Here is a 24,814-nt window from a genome sequence, read left to right on the forward strand (position 1 = left end):
ATACATAGATCTAAAGGAAGTAAAAAGGAGAAAGAATTTAGTCATGGCATGAATGAATGGCATGACTACAAAAAGGCGTATGACAGGATCCCACAAACATGGATAATAGAATATTTAAAAATACATAAAATATCAAGCAGGATCATCAACGTAATAGAAAATGCAATAAGAACATGGAGACTGGAATTGACAATTGATGGGCAACACATAACAGAAATTAACATACAAAGAGGCATCTACCGAGGAGATTCACTATCACCATTGCTGTTTATAATAGCCATGATACCTCTGAACAATATATTGAGAAAGTGCCAAACTGGATACAAATTCTCTAAGATACGGCGGAAGGCATAGAACTACTCAACCAAATAGAAAGGAGGCCCCTAGGGGAACAAGACGCCTATAAATACTTGGGTGTTCTGGAAGCAGACATTATCAAAACCACAGAAATGAAATAGAGAGTTGGAAAGGAATACCACAGGAGAACAAGAAAACTCCTAGAAACTAAATTATATAGCAGAAGCTTAATAAAAAGTATAAATAAATGGGTAGTATCTCTATTAAGATACTCAGGACCGTTCATAGGCTGGACTAAAGAAGAACTGAGACACCTCGATCAGAAGACCCGGAAACTCATGACCGTGCACAATGCACTACATCCAAAGGGCGATGTTTATCGACTTTACATGAAAAGAAAAGAAGGTGGGAGAGGACTAGTTTGTACAAAAGACTGTGTGCATGACAAAAAAAAAAGAATTTGAAAAATACATAACGCAGAACACGAAAAGGATAATCATGGCAGCGAAGGACACTGTAAAAATCCACAAAGCAGAAAACAGAGAGATAAAAGATAAGATGAGAAAAGAAAAAATGGAAGATTCATAAGGATGTCAAAAGATGAGATATTTGATCACCTGTGTGAAAGCTCCTTGTGAGCCAATAATAATAATAATAATAATAATAATAATAATAATAATAATAATAATAATAATAAACCCCATTAAAACAAAGGCTTCCTTTCTAGGGCAATTGCTCTTGACATATCAAAGGCCTTCGACAAGGTATGGCATAAGGGTCTACTTCACAAGATTTCCAGCTACGGTATAACTTGAAATGTTTTCTCAATCATTAAATCATTTCTCTCCGATAGGCTCCTAAGAGTAGTGGTAGATGGACAAAAATCGGAGGCCTGCAATATAAATGCTGGAGTCCCTCAGGTGTCAATCCTGGGCCCAACTCTCTTCCTTATCTACATCAATGACCTCCCTATACACATACTTAAATCATTCGTTGACATCTATGCTGATGACACGACCATCTACGGCAACACATCAAAGGCTGTAAATGACAAAGTTCTCTCTGATTCTCTCTCCTCTGATCTCGAGCGCATGGTTCAGTGGGGGAAGATGTGGCTGGTTACCTTTAATGCATCCAAAACCAAACTTCTATCCTTACATCATCAACGCTCTGATCCCCAGCTGGCATCAATTGTGATGGATGGCTCTCGTCTGGGCGAGGCCTCGTGTTTTGACAAGCTTCTGGGTTTGACCTTTACTCCTGATCTGAAATGGAACACGTACATCAAGTCTGTTGCCAAGGTCGCTGGAAAGATGGTGGGATCCTTCTACCGCTCCAGAAGATATCTCACTACTGATGCAATTCTCTATCAATATAAAAGCCAAGTACGTCCAAGGATGGAATACGGTTGCCATATCTGGACAGGAGCTGCTAAAAACAGCCTATCCTGTCTTGAGAGAGTACAAAATAGACTTCGTGGCTTAGTGGGGGATGCCCTTTTCTCTTCCCTGCAACCTCTCTCCCACAGAAGAGACGTTGCGAGCCTATCCTTGTTTTATCGTTATTTCCATGGCAGGTGGTCGTCTGAACTCCAATCTCTGGTCCCCCCTCGCCAATCTTTCACGAAAAACACCCGTCTAGCTGAATCCACTGTGAAAAATTTCTACCACTCTATATCTGTGCCTAAATCAAAACGCGGATTCCATGAACAAAGCTTCTTTCTTTTCCGTCTGCCTGCTTCCCTCCGGACTACAACTTGGATGTCTTCAAGTCCAATGTTAACAAATTCCTAATGAACCGCCCCCTTAATTAAACACTTCATCAAATCTCCACACTAACGTAATGTACTTGCAATAACCCTTATCCCTGAGTGGCTTCCGGGCCTTGATAAGTGGTGATCACTGTGTAAAAAAAAAAATCTCGACTTCTCATATCCACAATGAGAATCTACATCATATCTACACAATGTCCGAACTGTCTGAACACTATGTCCTCACTCCAAGAGCTTCTCCTTCTTCACCAATCTACACATTAAGGAATGAACATTTAATATATAAGAATTTCTCCTAACATGAACAATCTCTCTAAGTCTCTTACAACATCTATCTCTCTCGGAGTCCTTCAACATCCCTCTTAATAAATCTCTCTCACTAAGAAAAAGCATCACTGTAATAAGACTCTCTCTCTCTCTCTCTCTCTCTCTCTCTCTCTCTCTCTCTCTCTCTCTAAGACTCTCTCTTAATGAAACCAATATGCAACACGTGTAGATAATACACTGGGGAGGGCGGAAGACATTACACGAGTAAAATGTTTTACATATTTTTCTCAAATGTTTTCTTTATAATTAATTGAAAAATATTATACCAATGACGATTTATTTCGATTTTTTAACCATATCAAGTTGTATTAGTTTGTCCTTACTGTATAAAATGGTATTTGAATTTTTTTAATAAACAATTGAAAATAGTTGACGATTTGTATGCATTTTTTTTCAATTTTTTTTTCTTTTTCATAATCTGGTTGATTAGTGTTCAATCAATAATAATCCAGTGAAAACATTAAAAAAAACCTATCAGTATAGACATTACGCATGGGGCGGGGTATGATGGTTGTACAACTCCACCTTAATTTTTTTTTAATTACTGACTAATATTATATAAAAATTGTGTTACGTCGAAAGTTTCACATTCTTGCGAGCAAGGAAATTATTAAATTTTTGCATATAAAAATTCTGCAAAATCTGTAATTTAAAAAAATAGTAGAAAGATTTTTGTTATTATAATTTTTTTTGTAGACATATTAAATAAACAATGCTTAATTCAATGATAATATCGGTAATTCGAAAAATTCATTTTCTTCGATTTATATCAAATTCATTAATACGGACTTTAGGGGCTTTTTTCGTAATGTTCCTGTAAAAATTATTTTTTTATTGTTACAAATTACAACGCTTTATTTATATAAAAAAGCAAAAATAAATTCTTGCGTTTTTTATTTCTCAAAGAAAAAAGTGTGTGAAATAAAACAATACATGGAATAATTATATCTCAAATCTGAAAAATCCTAGATTTCACGTAAAAATTAATTATGACAAAGATCGCGTTTACATTTTTCTGGCAAGAAAAATATAAGTTTTCTGAAATTATTTCCAAGTTAAGTGTTAAATACTTAACTTTTGCAAAAAAAAGTAATAACTATCCAAAAATGTCTCACTGGTAGGGACGAGACTCGTTCATCGTGTTAAAATAAACTCTGGCGGCAAAATTGAAATATGTATGGAGGGACAAATTATACATAATTTATGTCTTTATTCCGATATACCGAGCGACTTTTTTTATTTTTTTGAGTCGAAGATCCTCCTTCCTCCATTTAAAAATGCATAAAAGCTAATTAAATTCATTAATTATACTACTAACAATTTATTGTTTGAAAAGAAAGTTAGCACCATTATTTATTAATATTAATACAGCATTACAATTGGTTAAGAAAACAGTTTATAATCATAAAAAAAATTACACACTAAAAAATACAGACTTAGGTCAAAATTTATCATAATGGTTACGTTACATTTAAAGTTGAAAAACACAAGCAGGCATGTAGTTAAAAAGAGGTGGAGGGGGGACAAAACAGACTGGTTTTCTTTTCAACTCTGCGCATCCGTACTTACCGACATGGAACGTTCGTATAATTTTTGGCATTTTTTAATTAAATTATTTTTCTATGTTCCTGTTTTTCAATTTATTTATTTTTTTACTTTATTTTCCAAGATTATATGAACATTATTTTACGTTGATAATTATACGTTCTTGCTTTCAATGGAAATATTAGAATCTTACATGTAAAGATTACGTTAAAAATGTAAGCGTAAAAAAATAGAAATAATTTCTGCAATTATAATTTTTTTTGTAAAAATATTAAATAAACAATGCTGAATTCAATGATAATATTGGTAGTTCGAGAAATTAATTTTTCTTCGAGTTATATCGAATTCATTAATACGGACTTTTTCGTAATGTTTCTGTAAAAATTATTTTATTTTTATTTTATTGTTACAAATTAAAATGTTTTATTTACATAAAAAAGCAAAAATAAATTCTTGCGTTTTTTATTTACTACTGAAAACCATAACTTTAGTAAAGGTATTTTTGGTTTAAACAAAATAATACATTTTCACTAAGATTAAAATAAAAGATAATTCCGAGATCATTATTTGATAAATACTGAAAATTTCATTAAAACTGGTTAATTTCCTGATTTTTTGGTGAATTTTTAAGTAAAGCGAGGGGTCAAAATGTTTATACATTTTGAACGTCGGCATTCATTTTGTCCGTAGGAAAGTGACCACATGTGGTTCATTTAAATTAAATTTCAATCACATGCTTACATTATAAATAATAACGTGATTAAATCCATTTAAAATTTACCGATTAGAATCTGATATTTTAAAAAATTATTTCATATAAAATGATAAAAATTTGTTTCCATAAAGCGAGACCACGGAAGTGATGTCACGTGAAGGCAGACGGTCATAAATAATATGTCTCCAAATAAAAAAATGGCAACATTGAAACAAAGAAAAACACCTACTTATTAAAGAAAAATTAAATATAATGTTATAATTAAAAAGACACGCACGGGTAAAGTAAACATATTTTTTTTAATTACATTTTCACCCCAAACAAGGCAAATTGCCACTTTGGTGTAGGGGGCTACTATCAGGGGCAACAACTACTGGGGTACTATGTAGGGATTTGGGCAGCAAGGTGTCGGTTCACGTTACACTTAAACTTCTGCACGTCAGTACTGTTGGGGAAGCAGTGACCTGGAATGGAATTCCAGAGTCTAGCGGTTCTGGGGAAGAAACTATTGGAGTAAAAAGATCTTTTACATCTAGGGATCTCTACAGTGTGGGGGTGGGATTTAGCAGCCTGTCGGGTTTGTCGAGGGTGCTCACATCGTGGGGGCACAAGTGATTGCAGTTCGTCAGAGCATTCACCACTAAAATACTTGTAGAAAAGGCAGAGGGATGCAACATTTCGTCGATGGGACAGAGGCTGAAGCTTAGATGCCAGTTCAGGGCCTATCAGGTTTGCGACTCTCTTTTGAACCTTGTCAAGGAGCGAGAGACTAGTAGCACATGCACCAGCCCAGATGTGGCAGCAATACTCCATACATGGGCGAATGGTGGCCTTATAGAGGTACAGGATACTTTCAGGTGTTAGTAGTTTTCTAGCATGGTAGAGAGAGCCCACCTTTCTTACAGCGGCCCTGGCAATGCCTTCAATGTAATTGTTCCAACTCATGTTTCCTGTGAACGTTAGGCCAAGGAGTTTGAAAGATGGACTCTCAGATAAAGAGTCGTTGGCCATTGCTATGGGTGGTAGAGAGGGTTTCTTGTAATTATTGAATGAAACTAGTTTAGTCTTGGCAGCATTGAACGCGACCAACCACTTTTGTCCCCATTCCACTACAGATTGGAGGTCTTCCTCTAGTGTTTCTGCCATTTCTTTAGAAATGTGTTCATTCGTCTTCCTGTCGTGCCTGCCATAGAGTGTAGTGTCATCAGCATATATACCCATCTCAGAGGCAATGTTGTCGGGGAGGTCATTTATGAATATCAGGAACAATAGAGGTCCAAGGATAGAACCCTGGGGCACCCCCGCATTTGTATCATATTGTTTAGATGTACGACCGTCGAGGACAACCTGGATTTTTCTCTTATCTAAGAAGGATTTAATTATGTTAAGAATTCTACCAGTGATACCGTATGATCTGATTTTATTGAGGAGACCCTCATGCCATACCCTGTCAAAAGCCTTAGATATATCTAGAGTTACCGCTCTGCCCTCCCCCGCTTTGTCCAGTGAATGGTATATACGTTCAGAGATCACAGTTAGGATGTCTGCTGTGGAACGGGCTTGTCTAAATCCATATTGTTTGTCAGTCAGTAGTTTAGCATCTGTAAGATGATGGACTAGAGCATGGTTAATTATGGTCTCAAATATTTTGGCAAAAAGTGGGAGAAGGCTAATGGGGCGATAATTTGATGGGTCTGTCCTTTCGCCAGAATTCTTGAATACTGGTACAACAGAAGCAGTTTTCCAACAGCCCGGAAAGCAAGCTTCATTAAGGCATTTGTTGTAGAGTTTGGTGAGAACTGGAGCTACTTCGGCTGAGCACTTTTTTAATAGCACAGCTGGGATAAGATCGGGTCCACATGCTTTTGAGGTGTCAAGGATATACCAAAATGTCGAAGCAATCGGTTCTGTGGTTATTTAGACTACTAATAACGAACGAACCAAGAATTACATATATATATATATATATATATATATATATATATATATATATATACGTTTTTTTTTAACACCGTATATTTCTGTTAAGTTACATTATTGTTTCAGCTACTCGGCCGTTTTTTTGCCGTCTGTAGCTTCCTCAGACTTTTACAGAAATGTTCGTTATTTTAGGATGAAAGAGTGAATGAGGTCAGGGGGTGCTAGGAGAACGGAAGAAAGAGAGGAAGGGGACAAGGGGGAAAGTTGGAGGGGGCGCTTGGTATGTCGGTAATGTATTAGTTTTGGAGTTTAAGGAACTTGTGGGGAAAGGTCTGGGAAGTTCATTTCTGGTGTGGCTGAGGGCATAGGGATAAATGGAGGGGAAGGGGAATATGTGGGGGTTGGAGGAGGGGGGTTACTTTAAAATTCGAGTCTTAATGTTAAAGTTTTTATGCGTCTCGTTATATATACATGTTATAGATACATACACATACATATATGTTATAGATACCTACACATATCGACGCCCTTGCCCCAAATGGGGCGATTATACGGGCCCATATGCGCATATTGATTCAGGCATACTTGCACCCCACGCATACATGCAAGCGCACGCGCACATACTGATACCAATACTCGTGAACACATGCATCGACATATATACACAGCTGCACGCTCTCACACACTATGTGGACAGTAGGCAGTGGGCACATATGCTTTTACATCCACAGATATACATGGATACAAGCATACACATATGCACACACCTATGCTCTCGCTATATACATCTACACAGATACATACCCACACTCCCTCAAGCACAGATATGTGCGCACACATATACATACGGGTATATAGCGTGACATGCCGTAAATGTGTGCACGGGTGTCATCCACATATACTTACATACGCATTAATAAGCGCCCACGTACCCGGGATAGTGGTCCTAGGTAGATTATTTATTTTTGTTTATAGATTTTGGGGAGGAGTTTGAGGTGGTTTATATGGGGATTGAGTGCTGTAGTTATTGTTCTAAGTTGGGGTATTTGTTTTTTATGGTATTATCGATCAGTTTAGGCGGAAGGCTATATTGGGGTGTCATACTCTAAGGTATCCGTCTATGCACATGAGGCAGCGATTGGTTGTACATTTCCATGTGCACTTACCTGTGCAGGTGTAAATCCACATAGTTAGATGTAAACAATTTCCGTGTTAAGTCAGGGAGGTTGCATGTAGGGTGTGTTAGGGTTTGGTAGGGGGGTTGGCTAGAGGGAGGGGAATTGATGCCGATTATTGGGTGGTTATATGGGATGAGGTTATGTGGTGTTTAGAGTTGGTGGTGATTGGGGGTATGTGTTATTTTGTTGGATTAAGGGGGATTCTTAGGGGGAGGGAGTAAGGTAGTGTGGGGTGTGAGGGAGTTGGTTGAGGGGGTTTGGTTGAGTGTATGTCATGGTAGTTGTGGTGAGTGATTGTATTGTATATATAATTAAGGAGATTTAAGGTGGTGTTGTCTAAGGGATGTTTTAGAGAGGTGTATAGTTGCTAAGGAGGTGGGATTTCTAATGCCTACAGTTTATGGTGGTTTCCTGTTTTTTGTTTAGTAATTTGTCTCTGTCTTTAAAATTTGAGATAAGGAGTTTCTCGTTTAGGCAGAGGAGACATGGGGAGTTTAGGGATTTACATGTGCTAGATTTTCTAAGGATTTCCATTTAATGGTTGCTGTAAGATTATTTTGGGTTAGATGTAGATAGTGGGTAGTTAGTGAGGTTTTGTTAGGGTGGTTATGGTTTGTGAAGGAGCATTTATGTACTCTGAATCTATTCTTAAATGAGGTGCCGGCCAGGCCAATATAATAATTTTGTCGTTTGGGTTTTCTTTAGGTGCGATTGTGGCTTTATATACTACTTCTGTTTGTAGGCATTGTTGATTAAATGGGCATTCCGATTTGTTGTTTCAGTTGCACTTGTTCCTGTTGGTGTTGTTTTTATTTTCATCTTTGTTAAGTATTTTTCTGTTATGTTTTTGATTATTTGTTCTAGGCTGTCCGTACAACTGTAGCTGAGTTTAATTGTGTTTTTGTTGAAGATTTTGTGTAGTACGTGGCTGGGTGGGAAGTGGTTGTTTATTAGTTGGAAGAATTTAGTGCCAAGTTTTGTTTTGACCATTGTATTGAAGTGGGGGGTGAACCAAATTATTTTCCTAGTTCTATTTCTCTTGTTTGCGGTATTGGGTGGATTTGGTTTAATGTAATTGAAGGTAGTGTTTGGGTGGCCACTGTACTTAAGTGCATTTTCGTAGAAGGGTTTATGTTTGTTAAAAATTTCGAGCTTGGAGGAGTTGGTGCTAAGTCTTTTTTCGATAGATGTGGGGATGTGTTTAATTATATCGTTTAGGTGGTTTGATAGTGGGTGTATATAGAGTGGGTAGGTGTTGTCTTTGGTGTAGGGTTCGCATGTGTTGCTTGAGAGGTTGAGAGTTACATCGATGAAGTTGACGGTTTTTATGTTGGATTTGATGTCTAGTTTTAGGCCTATTCTGTTCATTTCTTTAGTTAAGGTTTTCTTTATTTTTTCGCATTTAGGGCCATTTGAGTTTTCAACTATTATGAGGTCATCGTCTCTATATAGTCTTATGTTTTTGCTATTTATAGTGTTTGCTAGGTTGTATAGAATGAAAAGACCGACAAGATCAGTTGCTTCTGCTGAGTCTGCCGCTCCCATTGAGAGGTCGAATGATCCGGATTGGTTCTTCTTAGTCCATTTGGGTGCCTTGGCTAATTAGGACTGTTTTTCTGGACTTTTTATAATGTCCATTTCGCATGGTTGTAGGTCGGAGAGTAGAGAGGCAAATTCCAAGGCTTCGTCAAACAGTTCCTTTGATTTGGAAGGATAGTAGCTTTCAATATCGAACTGGATGAAGGCGGCCTTCTTTTTATTTTGGATGTTGTTGGACCATTTTATGGTGTCTTTAGTATTTATCCACTGGTTTAGTTCGTATTTGGTTTTAATTTGTAAGTTAATTCTTTCTAGTATTCTTTTGCTAAGTTTTCCTATTTCACGCTTGGTGGGGTTTATGAGCCTAGTTTGAGGTTTTCCCTCAAGTTAGGTTTGTGGTCCTTAAGCATTATGTAGGCTTCTTTGTTCGCTAGTTTTCCGACTCTGTTGCTGATGTTGAGTGTGTCAGTTATGTTTTTGCTATCTAAATTGATGTCTTTGATTAGATCTATATCCGATTTTTTATAGTTCGTGATGGTGTTTTCTTTAAGCAGTTTTAGGTATTTTTGTTTTTGAATTTTGTAGAAGTTATGTGTCTTGTCAGCTTTGACATACAGTAATTTGGAGGAGTTAATGTTTTTGACTAGTTTGTCTAGGTGGTGTTGGAATGGGTTTTTTCTGTGGTGAAAGGATACTTTGTTGGTAAGTTCCGTGAGATCTGTTTCAAAGTTGTGGAGTAGGTCGATGATTGGGGCAGTATCTTTCTTGGTGAATCCGTGGTAGTCCTTGTGGTTGTTCCCTTCGTCTTTTCCCTTTAGAAAGAAAAATGCTTTCCATCGCATCCTTCTGATGTGTGTATGTATCTGTGTATTAGCGCATCCTTGCCTATGCACGCGTACCCAATTTTAGAACCTTAAAGAAAATTTGACGTAAACGAGAGCAACGCGGGTGTCTATGCATGCAGACGCACATGTGTGCATATATTTGCGCGCCAGGGCGGGGATGTATGTGTACATGTGACCGTTTCTTTTAAGTATATATGTGTGTACGTGCGCATGTGTGTACCCATACCCGCGACCGCTAGCTAACCCTCTCCAAACAATTAACAACAAAATAAAAACTAAAAATAAATAAACCGAATTATAGCCCCCCCTCCAAACATAAGCGAACACCCAACAGGTCAAGACATACTTACCAAGAAATCACCAACGAGACGCATAACAACTGTAACATTAAAACTCGAATTTTAAAGTACCCATCTCCTCCAACCTCCACATATTCCCCTTCCCCTCCATGTATCCCTATGCCCTCGACCACACCGGATATGAACTTCCCAGACCCTCCCCCACAAGCTCCTTACACCCCAAAACTAATACATTACCGACATACCAAGCGCCCCTCCTTCTTTCCCCCCCTTGTTCACTTCCTCTCTTTCTTCCACCCTCCTCACCCCCGACCTCATTCACTCTTTCACTCTTTCATCCTAAAATAGCGAACATTTCTGTAAAAGTCTGAGGAAGCTACAGACGGCTAAAAAAACGGCCGAGCAGCTGAAACAATAATGTACCTTAACAGAAAGATACAGTAATAAAAATAAAACGCATATTTGCTCTACAACAGTATTAAGCACTTTCTTCAATTTTTATTAATTACTATTTCCACTATATATATATATATATATATATATATATATATATATATATATATATATATATATATATATAACTACTTAATTTACTCACATAAAATTAGTATACGAAAGGATAAATTTATGCGTAAAATTCTAAGTATTTACTTCAAAAGTGCTCAATACATAGGTAGAGCTAGTTAGTAAGTTATAAAATATATATGGCATTTAAGCTACACTAAATATTCCGCGTTTCATCCACTCTAGGACTCTTCAGGCTTATGCGCGAATTTTGTGGTTGTTTGTCTCAGTCGTGAAGGATTTCTCTTCCACTGACAGAGAACAAGAAATGGAAGTGCAGCATTTGAAGAACAGATGGTATTTATTTGCTCCCCCACCGAGCAAATTAGGCACAAGGGCAATTTTTAATGTGAGGAGTGAAGGGAGGGGGAAGGGAAAAAGGGGACCAGCTCCCGAGAGGTGGGAAATGGGAGCTGGTTAAAGGTCAGGCATGTGGGGTTGCCCCCACATCTGGTCTTTGCTAGTCATAGCTAGTCATAGCTTGCAGCATCTGCCGGAACAGATGGTATTTATTTGCTCCCCCACTGAGCAAATTAGGCACAAGGCCGTTTTTAATGTGAGGTAAAAACCAGCTCCCCTAAAAGTAGGCAAAAAGGGGGCACTCTGGTTACCAAAAATAATAATTGTCCCAGTATAGAGGGTTTCCCCTCCATTGACTGGTACATATTATCTTAAGTGCAGTATCTGCCGGAACAGATGGTATTTATTTGCTCCCCCACCGAGCAAATTAGGCACAAGGCCGTTTTTAATGTGAGGTAAAAACCAGCTCCCCTAAAAGTAGGCAAAAAAGGGGCACTCTGGTTACCAAAAATAATAATTGTCCCAGTATAGAGGGTTTCCCCTCCATTGACTGGTACAAATTATCTTAAGTGCAGTATCTGCCGGAACAGATGGTATTTATTTGCTCCCCCACCGAGCAAATTAGGCACAAGGCCGATTTTTAATGTAAGGAGTGAAGGGAGGGGGAAGGGGAAAAGGGGACCAGCTCCCGAGAGGTGGGAAATGGGAGCTGGTTAATGGTCAGGCATGTGGGGTTGCCCCCACATCTGGTCTTTGCTAGTCATAGCTTGCAGCATCTGCAGAACAGATGGTATTTATTTGCTCCCCCACTGAGCAAATTAGGCACAAGGCCGTTTTTAATGTGAGGTAAAAACCAGCTCCCCTAAAAGTAGGCAAAAAGGGGGCACTCTGGTTACCAAAAATAATAATTGTCCCAGTATAGAGGGCCTCCCCTCCATTGACTGGTACAAACTATCTTAAGTGCAGCATCTGCAGAACAGATACTACACTTTGATCTTGACTAAAAGGCCCTATGACGAAGGCAGTTATGTTCAAATTCTCTGGTTTCTAGAAAACACATCTTCCTCCATTCGCTAGGATCCCTTGCTGTACTCTCCCAGAAGCTCAGAGATATTTCACAAGATGATCCGACCACCGCATTTGTATCCTGATCAAAAATGATTCAATACCAGTGATTTCAAACCTTTCCAGTAATTCACCATTCGAAACACGATGCTGCCTTACAACATTGCAAATTGAACGTAGACCACTCAAAAGGAAAGAATCAAGCTGATTTGTTTGCTTGCTGCGGTACAAAGTCAACATTTCGGCACCATACATAAGATGGACAGAATTGTAGACTGCCCCCTTCACTTTTAGAGATATATCATTGCTGTTCCAGAGTCTGTGTCGCAAAGTACCAAACCTACCAAATGCAAATATATATATATATATATATATATATATATATATATATATATATATATATATATATATATATATATATATGAAGAGTGTTTTTAGCGTCAGAATATTTATATCGCCCCTTCTTTCTTCTGATCAAGTGGTCTCTTTGAATTGGGATTCCACTGAAGCATGTATGCACTATTGTAACCAATAATGTTTGTATAATAAACAGACTATATATATATATATATATATATATATATATATATATATATATATATATAAATTTACACAAAAAAGCAAGCTGTGTTCTGGTAATAACATGTCGAATCTTGTCTTCCAAGTGGTTTATTAGGTTTGCTCTCCGAGAGGGCTATCTAACATCGTAATATAGTACTATAAGAATCCCTGGTGCAGGTAAGTGTCGGTATCACAACACCCGTCTTCTAAGAGTTTTCTTTATTTATTTTTTAAAAAACAAAACAAAATAGAACTTAAACTTATACTTATGTTAATACTTCTTCCTCTTGGGATTTACGCCGGGTGGTTGCAAATTTTCTTCTACCCCCCCCCCCCGAGCGTCGGACTTTCAGAGAGACTTGGGGTTTGTCAAGATCGAAATGATCGAATATTGCGTCGATCGGCTCTTTGCAATTATTTTGTAGTGATTCCTCCGCTTCATTCAAACGGCATTTCCTAAGCTGGTTTATATAGCATTTGTGGGTGTTTTTTGGTCTTATGCGACATAAAACAGTTCAACAATTCTTTGTTTGATAGAGAATGTAATGCTGTGTTTGTAGGCATTGAAAAGAACTTTATCTCCAGGACCGAACTATTTTTTATGATGACGGTTGTCTTGAACTTCGTTTGGCGTGAAATGTATTTATTGAAGATGGAATTGACTTTTCTTGCAAACATGGTTTCTGCAGGTTAACGTCGCATACGCATGTTCGGATAAGAAGTTATCCTATAAACTTGCAGAATCTGTTGCAATGCTCTTTCTGTCGGTGTTCTGAGTGCCTTTTTCTTAAAGCCCTCTTTAGAGTGTCAACAAACCTCTCGATCTGACGATTAAACTAGAGGTGATACGGAGGGATTGTAATGTGGTCCACTTGATACGACTGACAAAAGTCTTTGAATTAATTCGATGTATTTGTAACCACACAATCTACCACGCCAAAACACGCGAATAGCTCGTGTAAAAATCCGATTCTGCAGTCGGTGATTGATCTTTTACATTGTAGGACTTCAGGCAATTTGGAATAGGTATCTACAACAATGAAGTAGGACATTTTGTCTAAGGGCCATGCAAAATCCACATAAATTCTCTACCATGGGTGGTTGTGTTTGGCCATGGTTTGCACGTCGTAGTTGGAGATTTTGCTGCAAGCGTACATCCTTTGCAAGATTCTATCATATCTGTTATGTCTTTGTCCATGTTCAGCCAATATAAATAGCAACACATGAGGCTTTTCATACGGTAATTCCCCAGATGTCCCATGTGAAAATCTTGGAGGATTTTTATTTGTAGGCTGTTTAGAATCACTACACGGCCATTATACAGTATGATATCATCACAGAGGGACAAAACTTCAGGCATATTCGGTTCTTTATTGTGAATTCTGTTTTTGGTGGATTGTGTGAATCCGTCCTCCTGAGACTCCCTTTTAATGTCGGCTAAATTGACGGTGACCTCTTTGACTGTATTTGCGATCATGTTTTTGATTTTGCAATTTGTCCTTAGTGTAGCAATAATGAAGTATTCGAAAAAAAATCCCTGTTTGGGGAATTAGCCGTGATAAACTGCTTGCATGGCATGGCAAATATTTTTAGATGTTAAGAACTCGATCATGACGTTTAAGAGAATCATTCCCTAATGAAGCAATCTATTTGCAGTATAAACAATCAGATCTTTCTTGGACCCAAAAATTGTTATCAAGGCTTTATGATCTGTTTGTAATATGAACCGTCTTCCAAGTTGGGATCTATGGAACTTTGTAACAGCGAATATTATTCCTAGAGTCTTTTTCTCGATTTCAGAATGTTGCTTCTCAGATGGTAGAAGGGATCTAGAAACGTGTACTACAGCTTTTTGCGAACTATCTGGCAGTTTATGGAGAATAAAGCACCGATGCTGTATGAGCTTGTATTACTTGCGTCTATGATGTCGAGTCTGCGGTCACAGTTGGTAAGGGAGAAATCTGAAAAAAGCATTTTCTTGATCTTTTCCTAGGCATCTTGGCATTCAGGGGTCCACAGTCATGGTTTGTCATTTTTGAAGTGTTCATTGAGAGACCCCTTAAATTTTGCATGTTCTTAATGAACCCTTGATAAAAGTTAGCTAGGCCGAGAAAGCTTTTTAAGTCTTGAACGTTATCTGCATGTTTCTGGTCGCGTTAGCTCTTTCTGGATCCGGCCGATGACTGCCTTTAATTATGATGTGACCTAAGTATTTGATCTCTGATAAGAACAAGTCACACTTTGCTTGCTTAACCTTAAACCCGTATTGTTTTAATTTCTCGAATGCGTTTATTATATGGTTCCAGTGCTCTTTCGTAGTTTTACTGGGCACAAGTATATCCAAATATGCTGTTGCATAATCAAGGTCGCCCAGCATAGTATCTATGACATGCTGGAAAATTGCAGGTGCAATCCTGAGTCTAAAAGCCAGTCTGTTGTATTTGGACAACCCTCTATGAGTGTTTATACAGAGAAATTTGGAACTTTCTTCGTCCATCTCTATCTGAAGGTATGTATCTAAGAGGTCAATTTTGGAGAAAATTTTTTCACCATTTAGTTTATTGAAAATTTCTTGAGGGCTTGAGAGAGGATAATGATGATCCTGCAAGACATCGTTTAACCTTGTCGATAAATCTCCACATATTCGTATTTGATTGGACTTCTTTTTTACCTGGACAGTGGAATGCTGACCATTCGCTAAAATCTGTTTTTGACTGAATACCTGCTTGTTCAAGTCTATCTAATTCTTTGTTGATCTGCTGTAGAGCAGCAAATGGGACATTCCGTGTCTTTTTGAATGCATGTTGTGCACCGTCCTTCACCTTACTCTAAGCTGTTAATTTAGAACATTTCCCAAGGCCACTAGAAAAAAAACTGGGGAAATCATTGTTTGAGTTCCTTTTTGAGATTTACCGAATTGAACACTATACTTCCTATTTTCTGAGAAAAGGTACACATCGGGCAATCCCATAGATGTAAGCTTTCTATTCAATCCATTCCAAACAGGCAATCTGAAGTTTTAAATACGTAGTCTTTCAGCTTTTTGGTAACCCCGTTTATTGTTGCTGTAAAGGTTACCTGGCCTAAGATGTTAATATTCTCGCCACTTAGGGATTTTGCTATTCATCTAATTTTAATAGGGCCTGTTTGTTTAATTATTGCCAGTTGATGATTTAAAGATTAGAACCCTGAAATTTCATATATTTATTTATAGAGTTATTAAAAATATACAGTCACATATTTTCTAAAATTCCTATCGACTATCTCGCGTGATTGATCTTGCCTAATTTTACTTTTGGGTTTCCTCGTGTACCAGTACTGAGTTAAATTATTACCATTTTATTGCAATTTTTGCAATATGCTTTCTTCTTGACTGAACAGAATTTCGTAAAATGCCAATTACCAGAATGATAACATGGTCTGCGCAGTTTCTTTAATCTATTCACGTTGTTTATTGCGAGATTTGGGACATGAAATTTCCTTTTTGTCTTTTTAGAGGAATAAGCGGTTGAATTGCTTCTAATTTTTCTGGCCTGAGCAAAACTTGAATCTTCGATCGTATTTTAATCAAATTTGACAAAAATCCCTTTTTGACAATTCTCTGCAAATTTTTTAGAGCTAATCAAGCTTGAACAGTACCGTTCGTCTGGCTTCGGCGTCTTCTGTTGATATTAGATCTTGTGTGCGGCTATTAAGTACTTAAAATCATCGACAGTCAGCTCGGCTAATTTGAAATTATTACAGAGCTTGTTCATTGGTGCTGCAAACGTTGAGAAATCTTGTTGGTTGTCCTTGAATATGTACAGACATTTCCGACGTTTAGAGAACAAGGTTGTGTTCGACTTTAATAGTTCCGATAGGAGCTGAATAGTCTCTGAAAAATCCAAGTCTGTCGTTTTCTTGGATAATATGAAGTCCATGAACCTACTGTTCGGTTTTCCCCAGTTTACTTAATAGTAGACATACTTTTTTTCACTGGACCATTGTACACAGTCGTCGTTGAAAATATCTTCATAGCGTCTGTAAGGGTGACAGAACGTCGACTCCGACTTCAAAATGTGAAACAACAAATATACCAAGTTATAATATATTCAAGAATGCATTTATTAAAGAACAATGTGGAAACAACATGAGAGAGTGTGCGCGGGTGTACACACATAAGCATAATCGGAAATGTTCATTGTGTGTAAAAGCGTGCGAACAGATAAGTTACTGAATAGTTCATTGTGAAGCGTGTATACCGAGTGTTCAGATAAGTTCGATGATATTATGCATTGTTTTTCCTTTGAGAAACAGTGTACTTTCGCTTTATCTTTAAACGAAGGTATCGCCTGTCGAGGCGAAAGGAATGTACGTCTGATTACACTGACGGTTCAAGCAAAAAGAGATAGATAACGGAATGGAAAGTTGAATGCGAAACAGGAAATAGAGACGCCACCTGTCGGACAAATCAAAAAGTACAACAAGAGCAAATAACTGTTGCATTATTGATAAAAATTTTGTGTGAGTGTATGCGCGACATACATATTCGCATATCAGTCTGAAAAACGTATGCGCAACACGTCTGTAAAAGGCCTACAAACGTTTTGTCATTCTCTGGTAAATATTCAAATGTTTCAATCGAGTTGTAAATTGTACTCTGAAAAAATCGTTTTTTAAAAGCTTTTTAGGGTCGTTTAATGAATTTACAAGTAATTATTGTATTTGCTGTAGTTCAGTTTTCTGAAGTTATTGGAATTCTATTTATTATTTATGTAACTCCATAAACATCTGTTGTATTTCCTCTGATTTTGGTTGGTACAGTTGTTGTCTTCCAATTTTTGTTGCTGATCCATGTGGGTCTTTAGCATTTTTCTTTTTCTTACTTTATCTGGCTGTTGTATTTACTGAGTGTGAATGAGAGAGGGGGGGCTAATACCATTGAAGATCACTTTTGCTAACACCATTTTTTATCAAATTTTGTCTTTATTTTTTGTTTCATTCTACCTTGTTTTATATTTTATTTCGTATATTTTTCTTCCATTTAATCATCTTTCGTTAGTCTTGCACCCTGGGTGGGATGGTGAATATCGTCGAAACGTAGATTAATCCGCACTGGGGTTTTCTTTTCTATTAAAATTAAATTGTATTTCAGTCTGTTTTTTCTTTCACAATTGGATTAATATATACAAAAGGTACACTGCATCGCAAATTAATGTTCATACGGAAAACAGGCTTATACACACTTTTATTCCATAGTAATTTTTATATACCATTTATTCAAAGAAAACCCACTAAAGTATTTTCATAATTCACATTATTTAATTAGAAAATCTATTTTTAACAATTAACTTGGTGTTATTAATTGATTTTAGTAATAAAATTGTTATCATTTTTGTATTTAGAAATATTATTTTAGATATATATTTTTAATTTATTTTGCTTTAATTTAATTTTAATTAGTTGCTAAAGCCAACATAAGTAAAGCTTACTTCTGTTTATTTAAAAAAAAAAGTTTATAAATGTATTTCAAACATAATTCGGCAAGACACGGCTCACGGCTGTAAAGAGAAACACGTTAAGTGGAACGCAGAAATGTGCGTGTGTGTGTTTTATCAATCTCAAACCAGTCGCGATTTTGTCTCCTGATTGAATTGGGGATTTGCCCACGAATGACTTTTTTTTAATAGTTTTAATTTTTGAAGAAAAAAAGACTTAAGAGAATGAAACTTTTACTTACAAGTACAGTCTGCTTGGCTTTTTGATTGTGTCGATAAGGTTGTATAGTTTTCTGGACATTCAAAGCACAAGCCGGTGGTGACATTCGGCTGATAATAACCTTGCGGACAATCTTCGCATTCATTGTTTGCAGTGTTTCGGAACGTTCCAGTTGGACAAATTCCTGTGAAACAATCCAGTCATAAGAAAGACAAACATTAGACAAACAGACAAATCATATATAAACGCTTACCATGTGTTTAGACAAAAAATATATAAACGCTTACTATGTGTTTCGACAAATTATATATACAACCTTAAATGGAGATAGGCCGATCATGTGACCTTAAAGACCTCTTTTTCAGGAGTTTAGTTTTAAAGAGTATATTTCATTACAACTGATATGTGGAAAACTATGTAAAAATGGAGCTAAAATAATATATATTACTCACATCCAATAACTCGTGGTTCTGCTCTTGATTATATATATATATATATATATATATATATATATATATATATATATATATATTATCAGTGGCGGCTCGTGCCTGGAGCTGTGGAACTGCAGCACCCCCAATCATTTCTACTCAATATTATCGATACACGGTAAAAATAATACGTTTATTTTTTCCTTTCTATGTGATAATATATCATATTAATAATAATAATAATAATAATAATAATAATAATATATATATTTATATATATATATATATATATATATATATATATATATATATATATAATCCTGAAGCTTAATGTCGATAACTGTCCCCATATTCATATAAGTATAAAAGTAAAACTTTGCTTGGAGCTGCCAAATTCACAGTTACACATTCTTAGCGAAGTTCGCTTATACGCATGCGCGCTTCAGACGGCGAATGAAAGCTAAATTGGAACTGTCGTTTTAGCAGTTCCAAACGCTCGTGAAAACCGGTGTTTGCGTGTTTTCGCTTATATTATTATTTTTTTAAAAGGCTTGTTTACAAATGTTTTGTTTTTATTATTATTAAAAAGTGTAAAGTGTCCTTGTAAATAAATATCCACCTTAAAAAAAATTCTCACACTTTTAAATGCGATTTAAGCAGACAAAATTATGCAATATGCGACACTTTTTTTTTTTTAATTAAAAGTGTTCGGGCTTTTTACCCGTAAAGCTACCAACGTAAGTAATATTATTTTTTCACGTACGGTTTATTTTGTTTGTGTTTTTATGTAGTTTGAAATCTATTCATTTTGTGGTAGTTAAACTTTACAGAATAAAAAAAAAAAATTTACATTTTTTCTATAGAAAAGCGAAGAAAATTTTATTTTTTAAATACATTTTCGTTAAAAAATGTTTTTAAATGTTGCTCATAGTACAAACATGTAATCTTTTTTTATTCTATATTTTATTTACAAAGTAAGTTTAGTTATAAATACATTTTTAAATTTTAAATAAAACTGTTATCCAATAAAACCATTTTTAAATGGTAAACTCCTAACTTTACCATCGTGTGCAAGCAAGTAAATTTCAAAGATTTTGTTTTTATGAAAAAATAAATTATTAAAAAATTGTAAATAAAATGTATTTAGAAAAATGTTTTTCGTTTATTTGCCTGCGGAAAAGCCCATAAAAGTTATTCAATCTGTAAAGTTTTAAAGAAATATATTTGTATATTTTTTTATTACTCTGTAAAATGTACACAATTTAAAATAGTATTTTTTTATTAAAATGTTTTTGCGTATTATCCCTTTTTCGACGGCTTATAATGGCAAAGTTAAAAAATATTTGTATTAAAACAAGACAATTTTAATGGCAAGCTTATTTTGTTATACGCCTATTTTTAATTAACAACAAGCTTTTTTATCAATAAAAACGTTTTTAAATAGTAAAACTATTTTCGTTGATAAAAATCTATTATCTAAAAGTTATAAAAGTACCATTCAACTCAGTTAGAACTTCCGGTTCAGTTGAATCGCAAAAAGAGAATCACGTAAACATTGTATTCCTTCTACCCTAATTAATATTCTACTAATAGACTGCCTAGTACTTACCTTTCCCAACACAATTGATATAAAAGAATTTAACCATGGCCTCCTTGCATCCCCAAGAAATAACTTCTGTGACGGTAAATGAACTTCAACAGATTGAGTTTTCACAGCTGCTTCTCCATGATAAAGTTGAAATTAAGAAAAGAGGCCGTTCAACGCCTGATATTCAAATATCTCAGCCAGGCATTAGCAACAACAAAGTGTATATTCGTAGCTTTAATTCTGACTGGTACCAACGGAAAAGTTGGCTTTGCGGCTGTGAACTAAAAAAGGTATTGTTCTGCTTTCCTTGTTTGTTGTTTGGGGGTGATGTAACGTGGACAAAAGATGGTTTCAGAACTATTAGCAAAATGAAAGATAGAACTGAAAAGCATGAGAAGTCAAAGAAGCACGTTGACAATGTAGTTTCCCTATCAATTTTGGGGACCGTAAATATTAAAGAAAAACTTAGTGAGGCCTACAGACTTTCAATCAATCATCATAACATGAATGTTAAGAAGAACCGTGAAATTTTCTCTAAAATAATAGATTGTATTTTCTTTTGTGGGAACTTTGAAACTCCCTTACGAGGACATGATGAAAAAGATGATTCAGTAAATCCAGGTGTATTTAGAGGATTAATAAATTTTGCATCTAAATTAGATCCAGATTTAAAGAATCACTTAGAAACCAGTAGTGTCTTCAAAGGTGTTTCCAAGACCATTCAGAATGACATACTTGACTGTCTTTTACAAATATACCGTGATAAAATAAGGGCAGAAATTAGCAAAGCTTCCCTTGTAGCTGTCATGGCTGACGATACAACAGATGTGTCTGAACATACAAAATGATCATTGTTTTACGGTACGTCTTGGATGAAAAAATACTTGAACGCTTTTGGGGATTCTTTATTCCAGAAAACCAAACCGCTGATGGAATATCAAAATGTATTCTACAACAATTGGATATAATCCTTCAAGGGAATCGCCAAAAACTGATAGCTCAGACATTTGATGGTGCAAATGTCATTAAAGGCAAAAAAGATGGTGTTCAGGCGAAAATAAAAGCAGTTTATAGTAATGCACATTTCACTCACTGTTATGCGCATCAACTTAATTTAATAATGAGGAATGCAGCAAGCATTACACGAAATGCTAGAATATTTATCTCTTACATTTTGGCTATTCCGACTTTCTTTTCTAGATCACCACGGCGTCTGTCCATTCTCAAGAAGCATCTGGATGTAAGCATTCCACGTCCATCTGCCACAAGGTGGAACTTTAACATACGGACCATAATAGAGTTCATGAAAATGTTCAATCATTAAAAAAATGTCTCACTGAAATTCAGCCAACATCATATGTAGATGAAACCGTTGCAGAAGCGACAGGAATTCTGAAATATTTGAACGATGATAATTTCATATTTTGGTTAGAGCTATTTCATCAAATTATGTCTCATGTTGAAATTATTTATAATCAAAGTCAATCTCGGAAAATTAGCATATATAAAGTCAATAAATACATAGCAAATTTCAAAACTGCTATTTTAGAGATAAGAAACTCCAAATACTGTGAAAATCCTTCACAAACACCCAAGGCCGAAGCTAAAGAACTGTGTGACTATATATCTGTTGATATAACGGACAGATATTCTTCAACTAAACATTTAATACTTGCTAAATTGTTTAACAAGAAAAGCTTTGCTAGTTTTAAGAAAGAACTACCTACAGAAGAGATATCCTTGACAACTGAAGCATATCCCATGATTGACAAACAAAAGCTTGAAACTGAGTTAGAAATATTTTATAGTAGGTCAGATATCCATGAGTATTGCAAAGTAATTGATCTCCTGAAATTTATTTTGGAAAACAATTTAAACGATGTTCTTAGTGAAATCACAAAACTCATAAAAATTATCTTGACAATTCCCATGACTACATCAGAGGCAGAACGTAGTTTTTCAACTCTGAAAAGAATAAAAACTTTTCTAAGGAGCACTATGGGTTGCGAAAGACTAAATGCACTTGCAGTGCTTTCAATTGAAAAAAAGTTCTACAGCAGTCATTCAGAAGTTAAGGAGAAAATTATCAATCGTTTCTCACAAATTAAAACAAGAAGAATGGAATTTACTTTCAAAAAAATATAATAAGTAAGATATTCCAAATATTTACATCTATTTAGAATTCCTTTAAGTTATTGTATTTTTATACGTGTGCATACGTATAAATTATGTATATTTTTTATGTTTGTTTTATTTTTACACAATATTAAAACAATACGCATTTTTTTAACAGCACCCCCACTAATCTTAGGCACGAGCCGCCACTGTATATTATATATATATATATATATATATATATATATATATATATATAGTAAGTTATAATATATATATATATAATAAGTTATGTATATATATGTATATATATGTATATATATAATGTACGTAATAATATTTAAATAAAAATATTTAAATAATAAATTAATAATTACAAATAATACATCCCAAAATGTGGGCCGTTGAAAATGTAAACAAAGAGCAGATAGCTTCTTTCTTAAGAGCGCCCAGGGAACGAGAAGAAAGAAAAAATGCTACAGAAGCGCTTATATAATAAATAAATAAATAAATAAATAATCTTACATTTATAGCAATAAAAGTGTGCATAAAAACTGATAAGGTCCCCGTGGTCTTGTGGTAAAACACCAGGCTACTTATCAAGCAGTATCGAGTTCACTCCTTGTCAACAAAATGTAGCCATACTGATGAGAAGTAATACTTTGAAACATGCATATCTGCAGATAAATTAATTTTATGCACATAATAATATCTAAATAAAACTATGTAAATAATAAATTTATATATATATATATATATATATATATATATATATATATATATATATATATATATATATATATATACAGTGATGATCATATTTATTGGCACGGTAAAATAAAAGTTAAATTTTGTCTAATAAATTCTAAAAAAGGGATTAAATTAAAGAAAATAACAAAGTATATTATGTATTTTTAACTGGCCTTTCCGATGCAGCAATCGGATTTTAGAAAATATAAATAACAAAGGAACAACAAACATAATTGCAAAAAACCCTTGTTCAAAATTATTGGCACGATTTATTATTATTGGCCTTTGGCCTTGATTACCTTCCTCAGTCGCTTTTCATAGTTTACAACCAAGTTGTTGCACTCTTCAGTAGTAATTTTAGCCCACTCTTCCTGACAATAATCCTCCAATTGAATAAGATTCTTAGGCTTCCTTTGCATTACCCTCAATTTTAATGTTCTCCATAAATTTTCAATTGGATTAAGGTCTGGGCTTTTTGATGGCCACTCCAAAACATTAATATGATTGTCCTCAAGCCATTTCTTAGTCAGTTTAGCCGAATGCTTTGGGTCATTATCTTGCATGAACCACCAACGACGACCAAGTGAGAGCTCTTTAGCAGAGTCTTTCAGGTTTTCATCCAATATTTTAACATAATCTTCCTTTTTTATGCTACCTGTGACCTTAACAAGTCACCCTGGTCCAGAGGCAGCAAAGGATCCCCAAAACATCAAACTGCCTCCACCGTGCTTCACTGTGGGTATGGTGTTCTTAGGCAGGAAAGCTTCGCCAGATTTTCTGTAAATATAAGACACTTTATTATGGCCAAATAACTCTATTTTCGTTTCGTCAGTCCATAGAACGCGTTTCCAGAATGCAACATCTTTATCAATATGACGTTTTGCAAAGGCTAGCCTTGCTTTCAGGTGCATAGGCTTCAATAAGGGAGTCTTTCTCGGACGACATGCTTTTAAACCAGCTCTCTTCAAAACTCTACCAACTGTATGTCGAGATACATTCACTCCAGAGGTGCTCTGTTCATCAACAATCTCCCCAACAGAGATCCTTGGGTTTTGTTTTACTTGTCGAACAATTTTCCGTTCATCTCTTGGGGAAAGAATCCTTTTTCTCCCTCTACCCTCTAAACTCATAACGTGGCCTTGCGATTTGAACTTGTTTATTATGGCTCTAACAGTGGATTTGGGAAGGTTTAGCTTCTTTGAAATATTATCATAGCCCTCCCCATTGGTATGGCATGCTACAACAAGCTTCCTGACGTCTTCGCTGTGTTCCTTAGTTTTAACCATGGCGATTGAAAATTATAATTT

At 35.6% G+C, this 24,814-nt stretch overlaps 1 protein-coding gene across 1 annotated transcript in view; it reads right to left on the bottom strand.

The window, feature by feature from the left end:
- LOC145266449 (uncharacterized) overlaps window positions 1-24,814 on the bottom strand; it is a 303,389-nt gene that overhangs the window by 138,398 nt on the left and 140,177 nt on the right. The window contains exon 13 of the mRNA XM_080122125.1: window positions 18,646-18,807. Within this exon, the coding sequence (XP_079978251.1) occupies window positions 18,646-18,807 (162 nt within the window). The remainder of the gene's footprint in view (window positions 1-18,645; window positions 18,808-24,814) is intronic.

Source organism: Euprymna scolopes, chromosome 41 (assembly GCF_053919585.1).
Source record: "Euprymna scolopes isolate OS-2025 chromosome 41, ASM5391958v1, whole genome shotgun sequence".
Lineage (NCBI taxonomy): Eukaryota > Metazoa > Mollusca > Cephalopoda > Sepiida > Sepiolidae > Euprymna > Euprymna scolopes.